We start from the raw sequence: 17,469 nt of genomic DNA on the forward strand, positions 1-17,469 counted from the left end.
CTCAGAGTGGGAAGTGCCCCACCTAGGAATCTGGAGCCAGGAGAATGCATAACACAAGGGCCCCTTGTGCTCTCATTCTCCCCAGGAGCCAGGATCAGCCCTGGTGCTGAAGGACACCCCAGAGCTGCCTGTCTATGTCCAGACCTCAGCTCTCACCTGAGTGAAATCTCCATGCCTCCTGCGTCCTCCGGAGGCAGGACAGAAACAGCAGGAGAATGAAGAGACTACAGGAAGAGAAAGAAGCCGCTCTGCAGGGACCTGATCTGAGTCTGCACAGGGCTAAAGCCTCACAGACAAGGTTATGAACCATGCTTACAGCCAAAATACACCCTCATCTCCTGTGGCTATGGCAAGCATTCCTTTGGCCTTTTTGACAGCTGTTTTCTATCATCAGCATGTAAATCCATAGGGTACAGTTAATGTCACCTATATACTCAGTCACTATGGAGTTATTTGTATAAACACAAATATCTATTGTCATGCACAAAATTCAAGTCCAAATGGATCTAAGACCTCAACATAAAGCCAGCCACACTGAACCTCATAGATGAGAAAGTGGGAAGTACACTTGAACGTATTAGCACTGGAGACCACTTCCTAAATAGAACCCCAGCAGCACGGACACTGAGAGAGACAATTAATAAATGGGACCTCCTGAAACTGAAAAGCTTCTTTAAAGCAAAGGACACAGTCAACAAGACAAAATGACAGCCTACAGAATGGGAACAAAACTACTTCAGACAGAGGTCTGATCTCCAAAATATACAAAGAACTCAAGAAATTGGTCATCAAAAGAACAAATAATCCAATAAAAAAAAATGGAGTACAGACCTAAACAGACAGCTCTCAACAGAAGAATCTAAAATGGCTGAAAAACACTTAAGGAAATGTTCAACATCCTTAGTCAACAGAGACATGCAAATCAAAACAATTCTGAGATTCCATCTTACACCTGTAAGAATGGCCAAAATCAAAAACACTGATGACAATTTATGCCGGAGAGGCTGTGGGGTAAAGGAAACACTCCTGCATTGCTGGAGGAAGTGCAGGCTTATACAGCCCCTTTGGATATCAGTGTGGCGATTTCTCAGAAAATTAGGAAACAGCCTTCCTCAAGACCCAGCAATACCACTTTTGGGTATATACCCAAAGGATGCTCAATCATGCCACAGAACATGTACTCAACTATGTTCATAGCAGCATTGTTTATCATAGCCAGAACCTGGAAACAACCTAAATGCTCCTCGACCAAAGAATGGATAAGGAAAATATGGTACATATATACAATGGAGTACTTACTACACAGCAGAAAAAAATGACAGCTTGAAATTTTCAGGCAAATGGATGGAGCTAGAAAACATCATATTGAGTAAGGTAACCCAGACCCAGAAAGACAATTATTATAAGTACTCACTCATAAGTGGTTTTTAAACATAAAGCAAAAAAAAAAAGCTTACAAATCATAATCACAGAGAACCTAGACAACAATGAGGACCCTAAGAGAGACATACATAGATCTAATCTACATGGGAAGTAAAAAAAGACAAGATCTCCTTAGTAAATTGGGGACCATGGGAGAGGGTTGAAGGGGAGGGGAGAGGCGGGGAGGGGAGAGGCAGGGAGGGAAGCAGAGAAAAATGTAGAGCTCAATAAAATAAAATAAAAAAGATGACCTTGTGTTTTCTAGGCCTTTGAAACTTGTTTGCAGCTAGAATGTGTCAAAGTTTGGAACCTTGGTTCTGAAAAAGCTTTAAATACTGGAAGCAGAGTTTAATGGGTGATTCTGATGGGCACTTAGAGTATAAGAAGTCTGAGAGAAAATTAGAGTAGACAGTAGAAGCCCCAACTCAGGAGGTTTCAGAGGGAAGCAGGGGCCGATTGTGGTGGTGCACGCTAGTAGGATTTGCTGAAGGAGACAGAGACAGGAGGATCACGAATTCGAGGCCAGCCTGGGCTACACATTTGAAACCCGGCAGTGGTGGCACATGCCTTTAATCCCAGCACTCGGGAGGCAGAGGCAACAGATCTCTGTGAGTTCGAGGCCAGACTGGGCTACAAGAGCTAGTTCCAGGACAGGCTACAGAGAAACCCTATCTCAAAAACCAAAAAAGAAAAAAGAAAAAGAAAAAAACTAGAGGGAAGCAAGAACTCCACAAGGAACTGGATTTTTGTCCTGCAGAGTGGCAGAGCCAGGATTTCAACCTAGATCCTATGAAACCCACGAGGCCCACTAAAGGAGGCTGCATCCAGATACTTCAAGAGGGACCCTGAGTGTTGCAGTCTGTGAGCCCAGAGAGACAGGTCCCAAACATGGAGAGGCCATGGCCCAGGACCACCCCCCTCACTTCCATCCCAGCCTAGGCAAAAAGGGTGTCAGGCCTGAGGGTGCAGTCCCTAAGGTACAGGATCCAGGACCCCAACTACAGAGAGAACTCAGTGGACACAGAGGTTAGCAAGGAGCCCTGAAGCCAACTACAGACACAGGGCCCTGGTCCTGCTCAGTTCTGAGCATTGGTGTAATCATCTGTTAAATGGCTATTTGTTGCCAAGCCAGCCTGATGGATTGTGAGAATCCCTGAGAAACGGCTTGTGGGACCCTTTGTTTGTGTAGCACAGGATGCATGTTTTATGGTGGCCAGGAAGTGGGGGGAGGGTAATCTAAAGCCAAGATATACCTTTCAAGGTCATGCCCTCTTAGCGGCCCAGTTCCTCCAACAAAGCCCTACCCTGCAGCTGGATGTCTCCCAATAGTCTCTCCAAATTTCAAATCCATTAATGGATTAAAACATTGATCGGGTGAGGGTCCTCGTGATCTGATCCTCTTAGGAAACACCCTTGTGAACATACTCAGAGAAGTATTATATTACTCTCCTAAATGTCTTCCCCCAGCCAAGCTGACAGTCAAGATTATCTGTCACTGGGGGCTGGAGAGAGATGGCTCCATGGTTCAAAGCACTGGCTGCTCTTGCAAAGGACCTGGATCCTGGTCCAAGTATCCACAGAGCGGTTCCTAACCACCTACGACTCCAGTTCCAGAGGATCTGATGCCCTCTTCTGACCTCCATGGGCCCTGCACACACATGGTGCACAGACATACATGCAGGCTAAACATGCATACACATAAAATAAAAATAAATAAACCTTTGAAAAGGTTAGCCATTATGTACTTTAAGAGCCATTTCTTTGCAATAAGTCCCTCTCAATGCTTCATCTATATAAATCTATTTGTATAATAGATAGATGATATTTACCCACCAAGTATTTTGTGTCAACATCTTGTGGTTCCTTGTCATGGAGAAATATGTCCTGAACAATATGTCTTATAACAAGGAAAGAGTTTCGTAACTCAAAAGTCTTCAATAAATAAAAGCCTAAGCCAGCTGGTTAAAACAGCTTATTCTTAGCAAACACTTGAAGCAGGAGCATGGATGATTTGTCAAACACCTCAAGAAACGGGAAGGAACCAGTTCTTTAGACTGCGGTGTAGGGCGGGACTCTGCTCCAATGTGGAGGCTGATCTGGCTTTAGCCTGCCACAGGCCCTTGACTGGAACTGGCTCTGTGCAGACAACATGGGCTCCTTGAGAGGCTCCCAAAGCTGTGTCTAGCTCTGGAACCAGAACTAGAAGTGCTTCTGCGGCTCCTGGTAGCTCGGAGTCTCACGTGGGGTCTCTCTCTGGAGCTCTGAGTATGGGCCCATCTCCACTGTCCAGAGGGGAATTGAGACATCAGAAGTTAGAAAATGTTCCCTAGTCACATGACTGCAATGGCGGGCCTAGGAAGGGGCCTTGGAGGTACGTCTGGGCAGCAGAGGTTCTGCATCTAAAGGCGGTGCTGGATGATGGGAGAGCTTTCTTTAAAAGGAGTCTGTGATAAAGCTGGATTTGCAGGCAGAGATGGTGGTCCAGAGCCTTCTAGTCCTGGCTTTAGAGACCTCGTTGCGGTTGAGATTGACCCCTGACCTAGCACAGCGCCATGGCTTTAGCTGGCTAAGGAACTGGCTCTCGATGCAGAGTTAACAGCCAGCCTTGAGCTATGGTAGGCCTGGGCAATGCTACTGTCTGAATCTGGAGTTGGTGTTGGGGTTGGTTCTGGACTGGCTGGCTGCACCTCTGCTGATGGGGCTCCAGCAGTTTCTCCTTCTGGTTCTGTCATCTGGAGACAGCTCCAGACGTGTTCACAGCTCCGGACCAAGGCAGGAGCCTCTGCCGGCACGGGACCTAGTTCAACCACAAGCACTAGAACAAACAATATACTGGGCACCCGGATCTTTTGGGCCTTAGAGCAGGAGTGACTCAAGAAGCGACATCACCTCTTGTTGTTCCTTCCAGACCTGTTGTGAAAACAGTTCTCACTGATGAACGTGGCCAATGCTCAGCAGGTCAAGAGAGCTTCTTCAGACCTCTGCTGCCCAGACGTACCTCCAAGGCCCCTTCCTAGGCCCACCATTGCAGTCATGTGACTAGGGAACATTTTCTAACTTCTGATGTCTCAATTCCCCTCTGGACAGTGGAGATGGGCCCATACTCACACATACTGTGAAGATTCAAGGATTTGGACCATGCCTGATTGTACATGCCTCTAATCCTAGCATTTGGAAGGTAGAGGCTGAAAGATTAGAAGTTCAAGTCATCATCAACCACATAGCAAGTTTAAAGGTAGTCTGGGTTATGTGAGACATTGTATCAAAAACAGGAAGGAGCCTGGTATGATGGCGCACTCCTTTAATCCCAGCACTTGGGAGGCAGAGGCAGGCAGATCTCTGTGAGTTTAAGGCCAGCCTGGTCTACAGAGTGAGTTCCAGGACACCCAAGACTGTTTTACAGAGCAACCCTGTGGGGGTATGGTGTGGAGTCAGGTGGTGGTGGTGCATGCTTTTAATCCCAGGGACAGAAGCAGGCAAATCTCAGTGAATTCGAGGCCAGCCTGGTCTACAATGCAAGTTCCAGAACAACCTGAAAAACCCTGTCTCGGGGAGGAGTGGGTGACAGAAAGGAAAAGAAGGCGGGAGGGATGGAGAGAGGAGGTCAGACAGGCAAGAAGTAATGGAGGAAGGCAGGGAAAGGAAGGAAGGAAGGATTCAAGAATTTGGGACCATCAGCAAGTGTGGCTGGCCTGGCCCATGGGTAGCAGAGCAGGGCTCACTGATGTGTCCCCAGGCCCACAATTCACACCCATCACCCAAGAGTCCTCACGAGTTTCCGGACTCATTAAATGTGTGCTGTGTACTTGTGCGGGACACAACACAGATCCCAGCAGTTAGCTGGTCTTCTGAGTGTATTCTGTGTCTTTGAGTGCCACCCTGAAGTAGAGGAAAGTCAACCTTAAGAGGCTGCCCTGCACCTCGGAGCCACACATAATCTCCCTGGTGGGGCTAGTCAGAAGCATCTCGGACCCGTGAACACCCTGTGGCTCCTTCCTGATCCATCCCCAAAGCTTCCTTGTAAAAGAGGAAGCAAAGTATCACCTCCTAGGCCCATGAATACTGGTAAATCAGAGCTGGCCCTTCCTCTGCGTGCAAGCTTTGGCATTACCAAGAACCAGGGAAGCAGGGAGCTTCTTGGGAAGGCGCAGGACTCTATGGATGGTTTGAAAAAGTCCTGCGAACTTGGCAACACGCAAAATTAGTCGCTGAGATCCACTTGGCAAGGCAAGATCTAGATTGACTCAGGGCTGGGGCTATAAAGAGCCCTGACGAGGAGCGTTTGGTCCACTAGATGGCGCTGCAGCCGGAGGACAGTGGAAGTCCCTCGCGGGCTGCCGTAGGCACTACTATAAAAGACGTGGTGCGGTCCCGTTCAGCCTCTTGGCGGCCATGGCGGCGTGCAGGTTCTTGTCGTCTTCGCTTCTGTGGTTGACCTGGGACGCCGCGGAAGACCCTCCATAGCTCTCGGCCTGTTGGCGGGATGACTGCGTCTCGTACTGTCGGTTGTTAAAAAATGTTGCTTGCTTTCCTGCCGGGGGCTCAGTCGCCCCATGCAGCAGACTAACACTGTGCTAAGAGGAAGAGCAGTTCAAGATGTGCCCGAGGGCCTCACTCCCCACCCCGGACCTCCGGCCCAGGTAAGAAAACCGAGGCTCGCGTCTGGGCTAGTACAATGCAGCGAGCTTCCTAGGTATTCCTCTGTGATCATCCGTGAGTGGGGCTCGACCCCAGTCTCCCCTTCCTAGGGAAAGTGCCTGTCTGCATTTGCTGCTTGCCGATGTAGGAGATGGAGAGGTCTTTACTGGAAGGACAGCTATTCAGAACCAATGTGAATAGACCCTAGACAGTATCCAGTCTGGTTAGCGCAGTGCCACTGAGTTTGGGAGAAAGAGCAAGGAGTGGTTACGTTTTTTTCCAATTGCTACTTTACTTACAGAAATCTTTAGCAAGGAGACCAAACCATGTGGACCCACTGGGATTGGAATAAAATACAAATCTGATGCAGTCCCCCGCTGTGATCTTGCCAAGAATGTGTGCTGCGTGATTGCTTTCCTTCTCTGGGGCGTTTGCCTTCTGGAAATTGGGCTGAGAGGACCTGTCGGGGTCTGCGGTAAGTTGACTCAAAGTTTGCAAGATTCAGTCGAGGTTCCGGGTACTTGGTTCATCAACGGCCTGCCCCTAGAGGCGTTGCAGGTGTGGCTGCTGTGTCACATGTGCGTCAGTAGGTGGCAGAGAGGAGAGAGGCTATGTCTACGCTCAGTGTTCTGACCTGTGAACATCTGAATGATTAGTAGCCTAACACTCCCTGAAGCTAGAGCGGGACCCCCTTCCTAGTTGATGGACAGGTTTAGGTAATTCAATGGCCCTGCACAAACCAATAGCGGGGGTCAGTCTGGAAAGAGGAAGTTTCAGATAAATTGACTTGTTGGAAATCATAAGGTCCCGGGAAGCAGGGGATTGTGGCACTTACTTGTGTAATCCTGAATGCTCACCCAGCCTGGGCTGGAGGACGAGAAAGAGACTGCCTCAGTAAACTACAGTGGATGGAAACAGCAGTGGCATCAGAGCTATCCTTTGAGATGAGTGGAGTTTCTTGGCCAGATGTCTTGATTTCAAACTGGCTGTCTGCAGCACCGGTTGCTGCCTGGTGCCAGAGAGGCAGGCTCCATTTTCTGTAGCCCGCACTTGCCAAGGCTTTTAAACCAGCAGGGCTAGTACAGCTCAGTGGTGTCAAGGGGAATGAGTTGAGATATGGGGGTATGATAGCACAGCTAATGGTGGCGGTGATGACTGCCCTCTCGTGAGATGCCACTGTGCACTGGTTACCTATGGTTGGCAACAATACCCGTGAGGTCTTAGGTTGTCCCACCCTAGGCATAGACCACCCTTTTGCCCAGTCTCCCCATGGCGCCCGTCCCTGCTTGTCGTATTAATCAGAAAAACTTACAAGCACATTGCTGCAGCCCTTGTTTAGTGGGGTGAAGCTGGCGATGTTGAGATGCATAAAAGGACACAGGCCTCTGGAGGCTCAGGATTAGGAGGGAGCTACGCTGATTGTTCTTTTTTGGTACAGGAAAGCTGGCTGCTAGGCTCTGCTTGTGGTGTGAACTTCATGTTGAATGCCCAGCCGTGGCCCAGTTGAGGTAAGAGGTGGGCTGGACACACTGGAGCTTGTTAGGGTGGGATGTGTGCAGCTGCCCTGACGATGCTGTCCTAGATCTGTCAGCACTACAGGCATAGCACAGCTACTCAGCTGTGCCTGTGACATCAGGGCAAAGAGCAAGTGGCTATTTCTACGCTCAGTGTTCAGAAGCCAGTGAGCACTAAGAATGGTTTATAGCCTGACATTTTGCAGAGCCGTGGTGGGGTGGTACTGGGGTGTAGCTTTGCTGTTGGCCAGACACTGATATCAGAGACCTCAAGGGCTCCCCCAAAAGGTTGCATGGTCAGCATTTTAGCAAGGTAGAACTATAGAGTTGGGATTTGAAACTGGTTTTGGGAGGTAGGGTATTCAGGGGTCAGGAAATACAAGAAACTACCCATCCTTTCTCATTTTTCAGATCCAGAAGCCAGGAAGAAGAAAGCCTACCTCTTGGTCTCGTGGCTGAGCAGGACAGGGGCAGATATGAGCATAGACCTACCTCAGTGTGGCCTCCGACCTCTCCAGGGACCTGCAGAGCCGCCCACATCCTAAATTACTGACCACATTTGTGTTGGCTTGAACTGCTGCTTCAAGACTGGTGGAATTATTAGCTCTATGCGGTTGGCAGTAGGGGTGGCCGGGCCCTCTAAGACTCAGCATTTCCATCTAACCAACTGCACATTGCCCCCAATGTGGGGGGGCGCTGTAGGTGCTGTGGCACAAATAAACTTGTTACTTCTTGAAATTTGCGGTCTTTGTTATCAATCAGCTTTCTCCCATCTTAGGATGAACAGCGACTCCCCTGGAAAATGAAACCCAGAGCGAATGATAAGGCTTGAGGTTTAAGGGTTTGGGCTGGAACTGTGACTGACCAAAGACATTGACAGGAGCTAAGTTTGCTGGTGTGCTGTAGGCAAGCTGATAGGGGAAAAGAACTTGACTGTCCTGAGGAGTGGAGCACAGAGATACCAAGTTCGGCCTTTCCTTGTTGGATAGCTGACTGTAGCAGCTCTGTTGGTGAGAGGTGTCGGAAACCTAGAGCAGGGCTCCCAGCATTCTGGGACAGGATAGGCTTGGCAGTATTGGTTCAGTGGTTGAGTGGAGTGGTAGGAATGCCTTGGGGCTGTGTAAAAAGAGCCCAAGATGCTCAGGCCCATAACACATCTCTCATGTCCTCCATTGTGCCTGGACAAGAGCCCTAGAATAGAGACTTGCCAGGAGGCTGCTTCATATTTAAGGAGGGATACAAATGCTCAAGGTCACATAAAAGCCATTTATTTACAGAGGAACAGCCCCACCTGCTGGATTGCTGGAGAGGGGTAGGGGAGACTTCCCAAGTGGGTGCCCCACCCATGGCTGGACGATAATGGCTGGAGCCTGCAACACTAGGAGTAGTTGGTGTTGGAGATCTCCCTCCAGAGCAAGGTCTTGAGGTGGCTAAGCACCAGTGAGTGGTGGGCTTCCACCTGACTGGCCAGTCCACTCAGTGTGGTGCACGTGCGCAGCTGTTTGCCCAGTTCCTCGCGGAGGTCTGCAGGAGCACCAGGCAGCAGGTAATCCCTCAGTAGTTCACATACCTTGGCCAGGTTGGGCTGGATGAGGTCACCCTTACACTGCCTCATGAGCCTGTCACAAGGGGCCCTGCAGTCTCGCCCATAGATGCAGTCAGAACTCTGCTCACAGTGGCGGCCCTGAAGGAAGCGGCGCACCATAGCCTCTGGTGCTACCTGCTGCAGGTCAGCCATCTTGAAGTCATAGGTAGCCGTGTATCCCACATTGGCCAGTGTGGTCTCACACATGTAGAAGGTACCATAGGAACCATGGAAGAGCTCCTCTACGAACTCCAGCAGCCCGATGGCAATCTTGGCACGCCAGGGCCATGCAGGTCCAAACCACTGCTGGAGAGCCCTATGCAGCACAGACGGCAGAAGGGGGCGCAAGGCAGGCAACAGCACTGCCCCATGCCAGGCATAGGGGGTGCCCTCAGTGAGGTAGAGGTCCCCGCAATAGCCCAGCAGCCGTGAAGCATGCTCCTTCTCCTGAAGGGACAACAGCAGTAGGAACTCGTTGCGCTGCAGCAGGGCCCACACAGACTTGGCCTCCGCCAGGGACACCCTGCTATCCTTGTTGAAGTCCGCCATGAGAAGGATCTGGTCAACCAGCGCTGGCAGGGAGGGCAGGTCTCCTAGGTTTGCCTGAAAGGCAGAGAAACACGCCCTGTACCCACCTCAGCTGGCAGAACACTGACTGGGCCTGGCCTAGTCTCTAGACATTAGAATGTCCTCAAGGCCTGCTGCCTATGCCACACACTCACTCCCCTCTCCTGCTTCTGTCACTGAGGGATGAGGAGAGGCCACCACGATGTACTGAACCTTTGAGATCTAATCACTTGACCCTGGATCCCTGTTTACATCTCCCACCAGTCCCTACTGTTACCACACTGGGTGCAGAGTCCTCAGTCTCCTGAGCCCTCACCACACCTCAGACTCTGCCAGTCTATCCTCCCACGAGCCCTGGAAAGATGCTTACTTGCCTGCCTCCTACTCGGGTCTTTGTAGACATCCCAACTGTGGTGAAGGTCTGAGTACCTGTAGTAGAGCAGACTAACCTTGAGGAAGCTGAGGATCATCTCCCGGAACTCCTTGATGGAGGTGCCCCGTGTGGGCTTGTCAAACAGCACCAGCTCCCGCCGCAGGACTGCATCTGGCCAGTCCTTGGAGTTCAGGGCCTCCTCAATGCCACATTTGATGGTCACCTCCTTGTCCTGCCAGAGCCCACTGTATACCTAGACAAGGCCACAGGTTTGTTCCCTATAGAAGTCCAGCTTGCCACCAGCTGCAGCCCACACCCAGCCTGCCAGCCACGCCCAGCTGCACACCTGCTGGCCTGCAGCTGAAGACAGGCAGGTCCTCCACTCCACCTTCTGCAGCTCACACAGGTCCTGGCAGACGGAGCCGGAGATAATGCCCTTGCGGTACTGGTCACACTAAGGAGACAGGCACCAGGGTATGGGGCTTGGTCACAGCCCTACACCCCTCCAGGAACCCCCAGGAGAAAAGGAAAAGGCACCAGCAGCATGGGCATGGGGACAGGCTTGTCTCCGGGAGCAACCCTTCTGTCCCCTCCTCTCGCTGACTTGACTCCTGAGAGAAGGATACCACAAGTCTACTGCCAGACCCTGCAACTAGAACACACAGGTGGCCAGGGCCACAGGCAGGCCCCCATTGATAGGTTCCACTGCTGGGCCCTCAGCAACGGAGCTATGGCCAGAAAGACAGCCTGGACCAGGGTGAGATGAAAGTCACAGACCCATGAGAGGGTCCTGGTCACGGGCGATAACTAAGCCTCAGGAACTTTCCTCCTCTAAGCAGGTGTCCACATTCCCCCACCATCCAGTGTTTCCAGTGACGGTTGTTCTGACAGCCTGCCCCGTAGGCGTAGGCAGGAGGAGCCCAATGGTAGGGCCTCCCCTCGATGTCTACCTCTAGATCCAGCTGGACTCAGAGCCACCAACCCCTAAGGTGCTCCCTGGGGGTCCTCAAATGCTCCAGTACTTGAGTTACTAGTCACTGTCAGGCTTATCTGACCATCCCTAAAGAAATGGCATCCTGGGGCCCCACAATTGCTGACCTTTCTTCCTGCCAGGCTTGCCTCAGGCCACCTCATCAGTGGGAGAGCCTCTCCACACATATTCAAAATCGGCACTACCCAGCCCCTAGTTTCGGGGTAAAGGGCCTGCTGGCTCTCATTGGGCAAATTTCTGAATACATATCACTGGTTGCCATGGAGCCTGGCACTGGTCAGAGCCAGGCTTGGAGGAAATGGAGGAAGGGAGGTTTCCAGCACCCCACCATCCAAGAAGCTGAGACAATCTGAAGCACTGACTCAGTCATGTGAGCCACAAAGATAGAGTGGCCACATGAAACAGGCTCGTCAACTAGAGATGGGACATTAAGGCTGTGCCAGTCACCCCACCACCCTGGAGTCCTTCACCGCAGGACTCTGCTGATAACCCATCAACACCAGTCACAGGACTTCAAGAGGGAGTTGGGATGGCTCTGCAGGAGCCAGCAGGAGCCTACTGGCCCTGTTCAGCATTCCAAGATGGCAGAAGGAATGACAGTTTGAGAGGAAATTCAACAGAAACCAAGGTAGGATCCATCAAGATGGATCAGCAGGTAAAGATGCTTGCTACCAAGTCTCATGGCCTGAGTTCAAACCCCAAAAGCCAAGTAAAGGTGGAAAGAGAGAACCAACTCCCACAAGTTGTCCTCTGACCTCCACACAGGCCATGGCACATGTGTGCGCGCACACACACACACACACATACATACACACGCACACACATGCACACACACACATACACATGCACACACACATACACACACATGCACACACACATACACACACATACACATGCACACACACACATGCACACACATGCACACACGCATACACAGACACATACACACATGCACACACACACATACACACATACACACACATGCACACACACACATGCACACACACACACATACACACATACACATGCACACACACACATGCACACACACATACACATGCACACACACACATACACACACATGCACATACACACACATACACATGCACACACACATACACACACATGCACACACACATACACACATATACACACATACACACACATACACATGCACACACATACACACACATACACACATACACACACACATACACACGCACACACACACGCACACACATACACACACATACACACATACACACACATACACACACATACACACATACACACACATACACACATACACACACATACACACACATACACACATACACACACATACACACACATGCCCACACATGCACACACACACATACACACATACACACATACACACACATGCACACACACATACACACACACACACACACACACACACATATATATATATATGAATATTAGCCAGGTGGTGGTGGCACATCCCTTTAACCCCAGCACTCGGGAGGAAGAGGCAGGTGGATCTCTGTGAGTTTGAGGCCAACCTGGTCTACAAGAGCTAGCTTCAGGAAAGGCTCCAAAGCTACAGAGAAACTCTGTCTTGAAAAAAAAGAAAAAAATTAAAAAGAAACTAAGGTGGGCAGCATGTTCAGCCTTCCTCAGGACTCAGCCCCTAGGTCTCCAAGCCTCAGTTTCTCCATCTAGAGTGGGCCAAGGTAGGGATCCACTGAGTAGCTCCCTCCACGCTGAGAGTCTGGCTAGCAGCGAAGATTGTATGACCAGAGGGTAGAGAAAGATGGCCTCTGGAAAAGAAGCAATGTCCCCTATCTGGGGACATTATGCCCCTGTCACCAGTCACAAGGAACAGGAGAACTGAGATACCAGCTTCATGAGGCTCATGGGCACACTCACACAGGCACTGGCATGCAAGCATGGCCGCCCACACATGCACCACAGGGACATCCTCACTCAACAGCAGCAATGGCTCCCTGGAGAGAAAGGCACAGAAGACTTCACCCCATGGCCTGCTTTCAGGACTGGCCAGGGCAGCCCCCTCCAGGCCATTCCTGGAGTGCACCCCAAACACACGCAGCAGCTGTAATTTCTCCACTGCCTCCCCCAGACCCCCTCTACTGTAGTGTGTGTCCTCTACTGGCCCACCTCCAAGCCCACCTCCCGTCATAGTTCTAAGGGCTTCACATGGGTCGGGCCCCGGGGCCCAGGCAGACTTACGATCACCACTTGGCAGATGTGCCCACGGCAGAGCTCCGAATAGGATGAGTAGTGCGCATAGACCATCCAGCTGCCCACGAAGATGCCCAGCCAGACCAGCAAGACATACTTGACCCTGAGGCTTGGGAGCCGGCCCTGCTGAGGGAGGGATCAGGTGAGGAGGTGCCCATCATCACCACGGGCAGTTTCCACTTCTTTGGACCTTTCACAGCCTTCCAACCCAGCTGGCACCCACCACCTCCAGCAATGAGAAGCACCTAGCTCAGCACCCCACCATTCTCGGGCATATGCCAGGGTCTGCATCCAGGGGCTCTCCACCAGAGACAAGAAGACATTCAAAATAAGAAAAAGATGAAGTCTAATGAAGATACTTTTTACAACCCGCTCCCCTAAAATGCCCTCATTTCCTAAGATTCCTGCCTCCAAATGAGGTCCGCTGAGCCATTGGCCTGGGGCGAGTTCAGTTACCCTCATTTTTCCCACTGGTCCCCTTGATCAGGGCCAGCAGGAAAAGGGGTATGGAGAAGGGCAAGGGCCCAACAAGCCAACTCTATTACACCCTGAGAGGCAATGAGAAGACACAGGTTCATGCACACACATTCCCAGTGGCAGGATCACCTACAGCAAGGGTGGACAGCAGTATCCATCCACAAGACAGAAATACCACTCGGCCTCAGCAGGACGGAAGTTTGGTACCTGCCACCACCAGGATAGATGTCACAGAAGGACACCTCTTGTGGGACTCAAAGAGTCCCCAGAGTCTTCAAATGCATAGGAAGAAAGTGAGTGCCAGGGGCAGGGTAGGCTGTGGGAACACAGGGTCGGGGAGGGAAGTGAGCTTTCTGTGGATGGGCCACACCAGGGGCTGCACAGCAGTTCTCAATGCACCATTCACCACTGTACAAAGGAGAGGTGAGCAGAATAGGATAGTTCATGCTGTGGGAGTTCTTGGTTTGAGGGTTTTGCTGGGCTTGTGGGGGGGGGGTGTTGGTTTGGGTTTTTTTGGTTTTTTTTGTTTTTTTTTTTTTTGAGACAGGGTTTCTCTGTGTGTAACAGCTGTCCTGGAACTTGCTTTGTAGACCAGGCTGGCCTCAAACTCATAGAGATCCCTCTGCCTCTGCCTCCTGAGTGCTAGCATTAAAGGCATGAACAATCACTGCCTGATGTATTTTGCCACAATGTATTTCTTTTAAACATGAAGACTGAGAAACAACAGGGGACACTGTTGCTATAAGACAAGACAGAAAGACTTCAAGAGCAAAAGGCCAGGCCCAGAGCCAGCCACTATGTGTTTCTTTTAAAAAAAACTGTGTGTGTGATGGACACATTCCTGTAGACCTAGCGGTACTGTTACAGAAGGAACCAGTCCAGTTCCCATCACCCACTCACAACCATGGTAACTCCAGTTCCATGGCATCCAGCACCTCCTTTGACCTGCTCTGGCACCAGACACACACACGCAAGTGCATATATACACTCAGGCAAAACATTCATACACATAAACTAATTCTTTAAAAAACTGCTTCAAGACAGAAACGGGGGGGGGGGGAGGTCCTGGTCACAACCCAAAACAAGGATGGGCCTACGACCTTCGCTTCTGCAGAGACTCCGGTCATAGTCATCCTCACCCCTCTGCCCTCTCTGCCAGCTGACAGGTGAGAGCACTGGAGAGCGAGGAGGGATCTGGTCTAAGTGCTGAACACACTGGCCTCCACTGAGTACCCCAAGCAGGGTCCAAAGTTGACAATCAGAGACAGCTGGATGCCAAATGGCATCTCTGGGAGAAGGGACTGGATTTCCAGACAGCCTGTGCCACATAGGGCCAAATGTCCCAATTGGATCTGCTCAGCTGGGAGGGTGACAGGACCAGACTGATTGATATCAAGGGCTTCCTGTGTCCTCCTGACTACCAGCTGCCAGAGAGTCTGAGAAGGGAACCAGCCGACACCCCACTTTTGGATCTGGGAGTCGTGCTGAACTCAAATCTACATTCTGCCCTAGTTCCCTCAGTGCTGGCGCAGAAAGGAACCTCCTTCACAAGAACAACGCCCAGCTCTTCTTAAGGTTCTTCCCATAGATGATGGGCCATGGCTCTGTGGACCTCTCCTCCTGGGGCCCGCCTGGCCCTGGCAATCAGCTGCTTCCTTCAGACTTGTCCAAAATGCAAACATGAAGACTGAGAAACAACAGGGGACACCTTTGCTGTGAGACAAGACTGCAAGACTTCAAGCTACACCAAGAGCAAAGGACCAGGACCAGAGCCAGCAGCTGACCTGGGCTGGACCAAGTGACACAGAGCTAAACCTGCCAGCCAGGGCAGCCCTTCCCAGGGCACTGGGCCCTGGCGCAGGGGGCTCCACTGAACCCCTTTGGCTATCATTACCTGGTTTAGTTCTGATGGTCTACCTAGCCTTTGACAGACCCATCCCTTTCCCAGGGTCCCTGAGCCATTGCATATCCCCACCCTGGGGCAGGTCTCACCACAGTGGCTACTTGAAGCTCATGTAGTCTTCTGCCGCTCGGTGGTGAACAGACTGGCAAGCCCTGGGCCCATATTTTGCAGGGATAAATAGTCCAGCACCAGAGAAGTCACTCGAGAAGTCATTACAGGGATGGTAGCTACACAGTGACCTCCTTGCCCAGGAAGCCCAGGCCATGTGCCAGGAACCCTGGTGTTTCATGGGCTCAGGGGAGGTGAGGCTCAGTCAGTACTGTCCCTGAACCAGTCCCACTGGGAACTAGCCAAAACCCCTCTCCTGCCATTCCTAGGCCCACCCACTGCTGAGTCAGGCCTGTCCTAAGCTAGGGATAGGGACCATCTCCTGGCACAAGGAAGTTCCCCAAACTCCTCAGTTCATATCCAGCCAGGGGCTAAACATGGACCGCGGCACACGCTAAAGCCCCTGGCAGAGGAGAGTAGACAAGGACATCTGGGCCTGGAAGAGCTCTGCATCCAGTAGGTTTCAGTCTTCATTCTTTACAATCTAAGGCAGGCCAGGCCCTGGGCCAAATGCGCAGCCCACAGGGCAGCATCCTCCAGCATCCTCAGGACCTGCCCTGCATAGAGGCCAGGAAGATCTGGGCAGGGCTGGCAAGAGCTGGCACCTTCCTGCAGGTTCTGAGAACCCTGGCAACCAGAGGCTGGAGTCCAGAGGCCTGACCCCATCACCCCAAAGAACGGGCAGAGGAGCCTCTTCTGCAGACAGAAGCTGGCCCTCAATGGCCCAAGGTCACCACAGTCCCAGGTTTCAGCTGGCTCATGGGATGGCCATCTAACCCAGAAAAACAAGCCTAATTTTGAAGTAGCAAAAGAAAGGAAGGACTTGGGTGGGCAACGCGCCCATCGACCCTCGCCATCCCACGCCCAGCCCCTCCCCGTGTGGCCGCACATAGCCTGCCACCGCTTACCTGCAGGCCCTTGGAGAAGGGACAGAGGAGCACCAGGTGCACCAGGCGCCGCAGCCGCCGCATGATGGGCGCCGTCCGGGGCTGCGGAACCCCGCGGCTGGCTCGGCCTCAGCCCAGGCCCGGCCAGGCCCACACCGGCCGCGGCTCGCAAGCCATACGGGCGGCGCGCCTTCGGCCCGCGTTAAAGGCGAGGCGCGTGCCTTTCTGACGGCCGACCGGGACGCACGCGCGGGGAGACGGCAGAGAGGAAGGGCGTGCACGCGCCGGGAGACAGACGAGAAGGGGCGTGCACGCGCTCGGAGACAAATGGGAAGAGCGTGCGCGCGCAGGGGGTGCTGGCGCGCGACCCCACGTCCAGGCTCGCCCTCCCTCTGGGGACCTCGCCCCTGCCGGCTCCGCGACCCGCTAAGGCGACCGGGACTGAGCGTGGAGCGCAGGGGCTTGGGCTGGCGCCGAAGACCTGCGGGGCCCCGGCCTGCGCTTGCGCGTTTCCTACACCTTTTCAAGGGTAAAAGACAGGGCTCTGCCCCCAGCCGTTCCGTGTTTGCACGTGTGATCAGTAGTGAGGCCACCACCGCTGTCTCGCACCGAGCGTCTGCAGCCTTGTCTGCACCAGGACGTGGGGAAGGACCAACAGCCCCCGCGGTCAAAAACTGCTCCTGCGAGTCCTGATTTCTGCCCACCAACAGATGTGCCCCTCTCATGTGACTCCCATTTAGGGTGAATAGGAAGGCTGACC

At 52.2% G+C, this 17,469-nt stretch overlaps 1 protein-coding gene, 1 long non-coding RNA gene and 2 other non-coding genes across 6 annotated transcripts; 3 read left to right on the top strand and 1 right to left on the bottom strand.

Annotated features, from left to right (window-relative positions):
• The first annotated feature begins 5,802 nt into the window (after positions 1–5,802).
• Positions 5,803–8,306, top strand: LOC101999020. Its single transcript, XR_258223.2, has 4 exons — positions 5,803–6,062; positions 6,362–6,535; positions 7,499–7,568; positions 7,986–8,306. It is a non-coding gene; the product is annotated as an uncharacterized LOC101999020 (long non-coding RNA).
• Positions 6,597–6,728, top strand: LOC113455982. The gene has a single exon (XR_003376881.1). It is a non-coding gene; the product is annotated as a small nucleolar RNA SNORA17 (small nucleolar RNA).
• Positions 7,633–7,775, top strand: LOC113455977. Its single transcript, XR_003376876.1, has one exon. It is a non-coding gene; the product is annotated as a small nucleolar RNA SNORA43 (small nucleolar RNA).
• Positions 8,307–8,826: 520 nt separating the features above from the next.
• On the bottom strand, positions 8,827–17,186 carry Dipk1b (divergent protein kinase domain 1B). 3 transcript variants are annotated; one of them, XM_013355673.2, is made up of 5 exons: positions 16,731–17,185; positions 13,323–13,460; positions 10,446–10,553; positions 10,176–10,352; positions 8,827–9,762 (listed from the first exon to the last, which is right to left on the bottom strand). In XM_013355673.2, exons 1-5 carry the CDS (start codon positions 16,791–16,793, stop codon positions 8,953–8,955), a joined length of 1,296 nt encoding a protein of 431 aa, XP_013211127.1. In that variant the 5' UTR covers positions 16,794–17,185; the 3' UTR covers positions 8,827–8,952. The 3 variants fall into 3 exon arrangements, with proteins under 3 accessions (XP_013211127.1, XP_005346294.1, XP_026634637.1); XM_005346237.3 differs by having other exon boundaries at positions 13,323–13,457; positions 16,731–17,184; XM_026778836.1 differs by lacking the exon at positions 10,446–10,553 and having other exon boundaries at positions 16,731–17,186.
• Between the last annotated feature and the right edge of the window lie 283 nt (positions 17,187–17,469).

This window comes from Microtus ochrogaster, chromosome 4 (genome assembly GCF_000317375.1).
Source record: "Microtus ochrogaster isolate Prairie Vole_2 chromosome 4, MicOch1.0, whole genome shotgun sequence".
NCBI lineage: Eukaryota > Metazoa > Chordata > Mammalia > Rodentia > Cricetidae > Microtus > Microtus ochrogaster.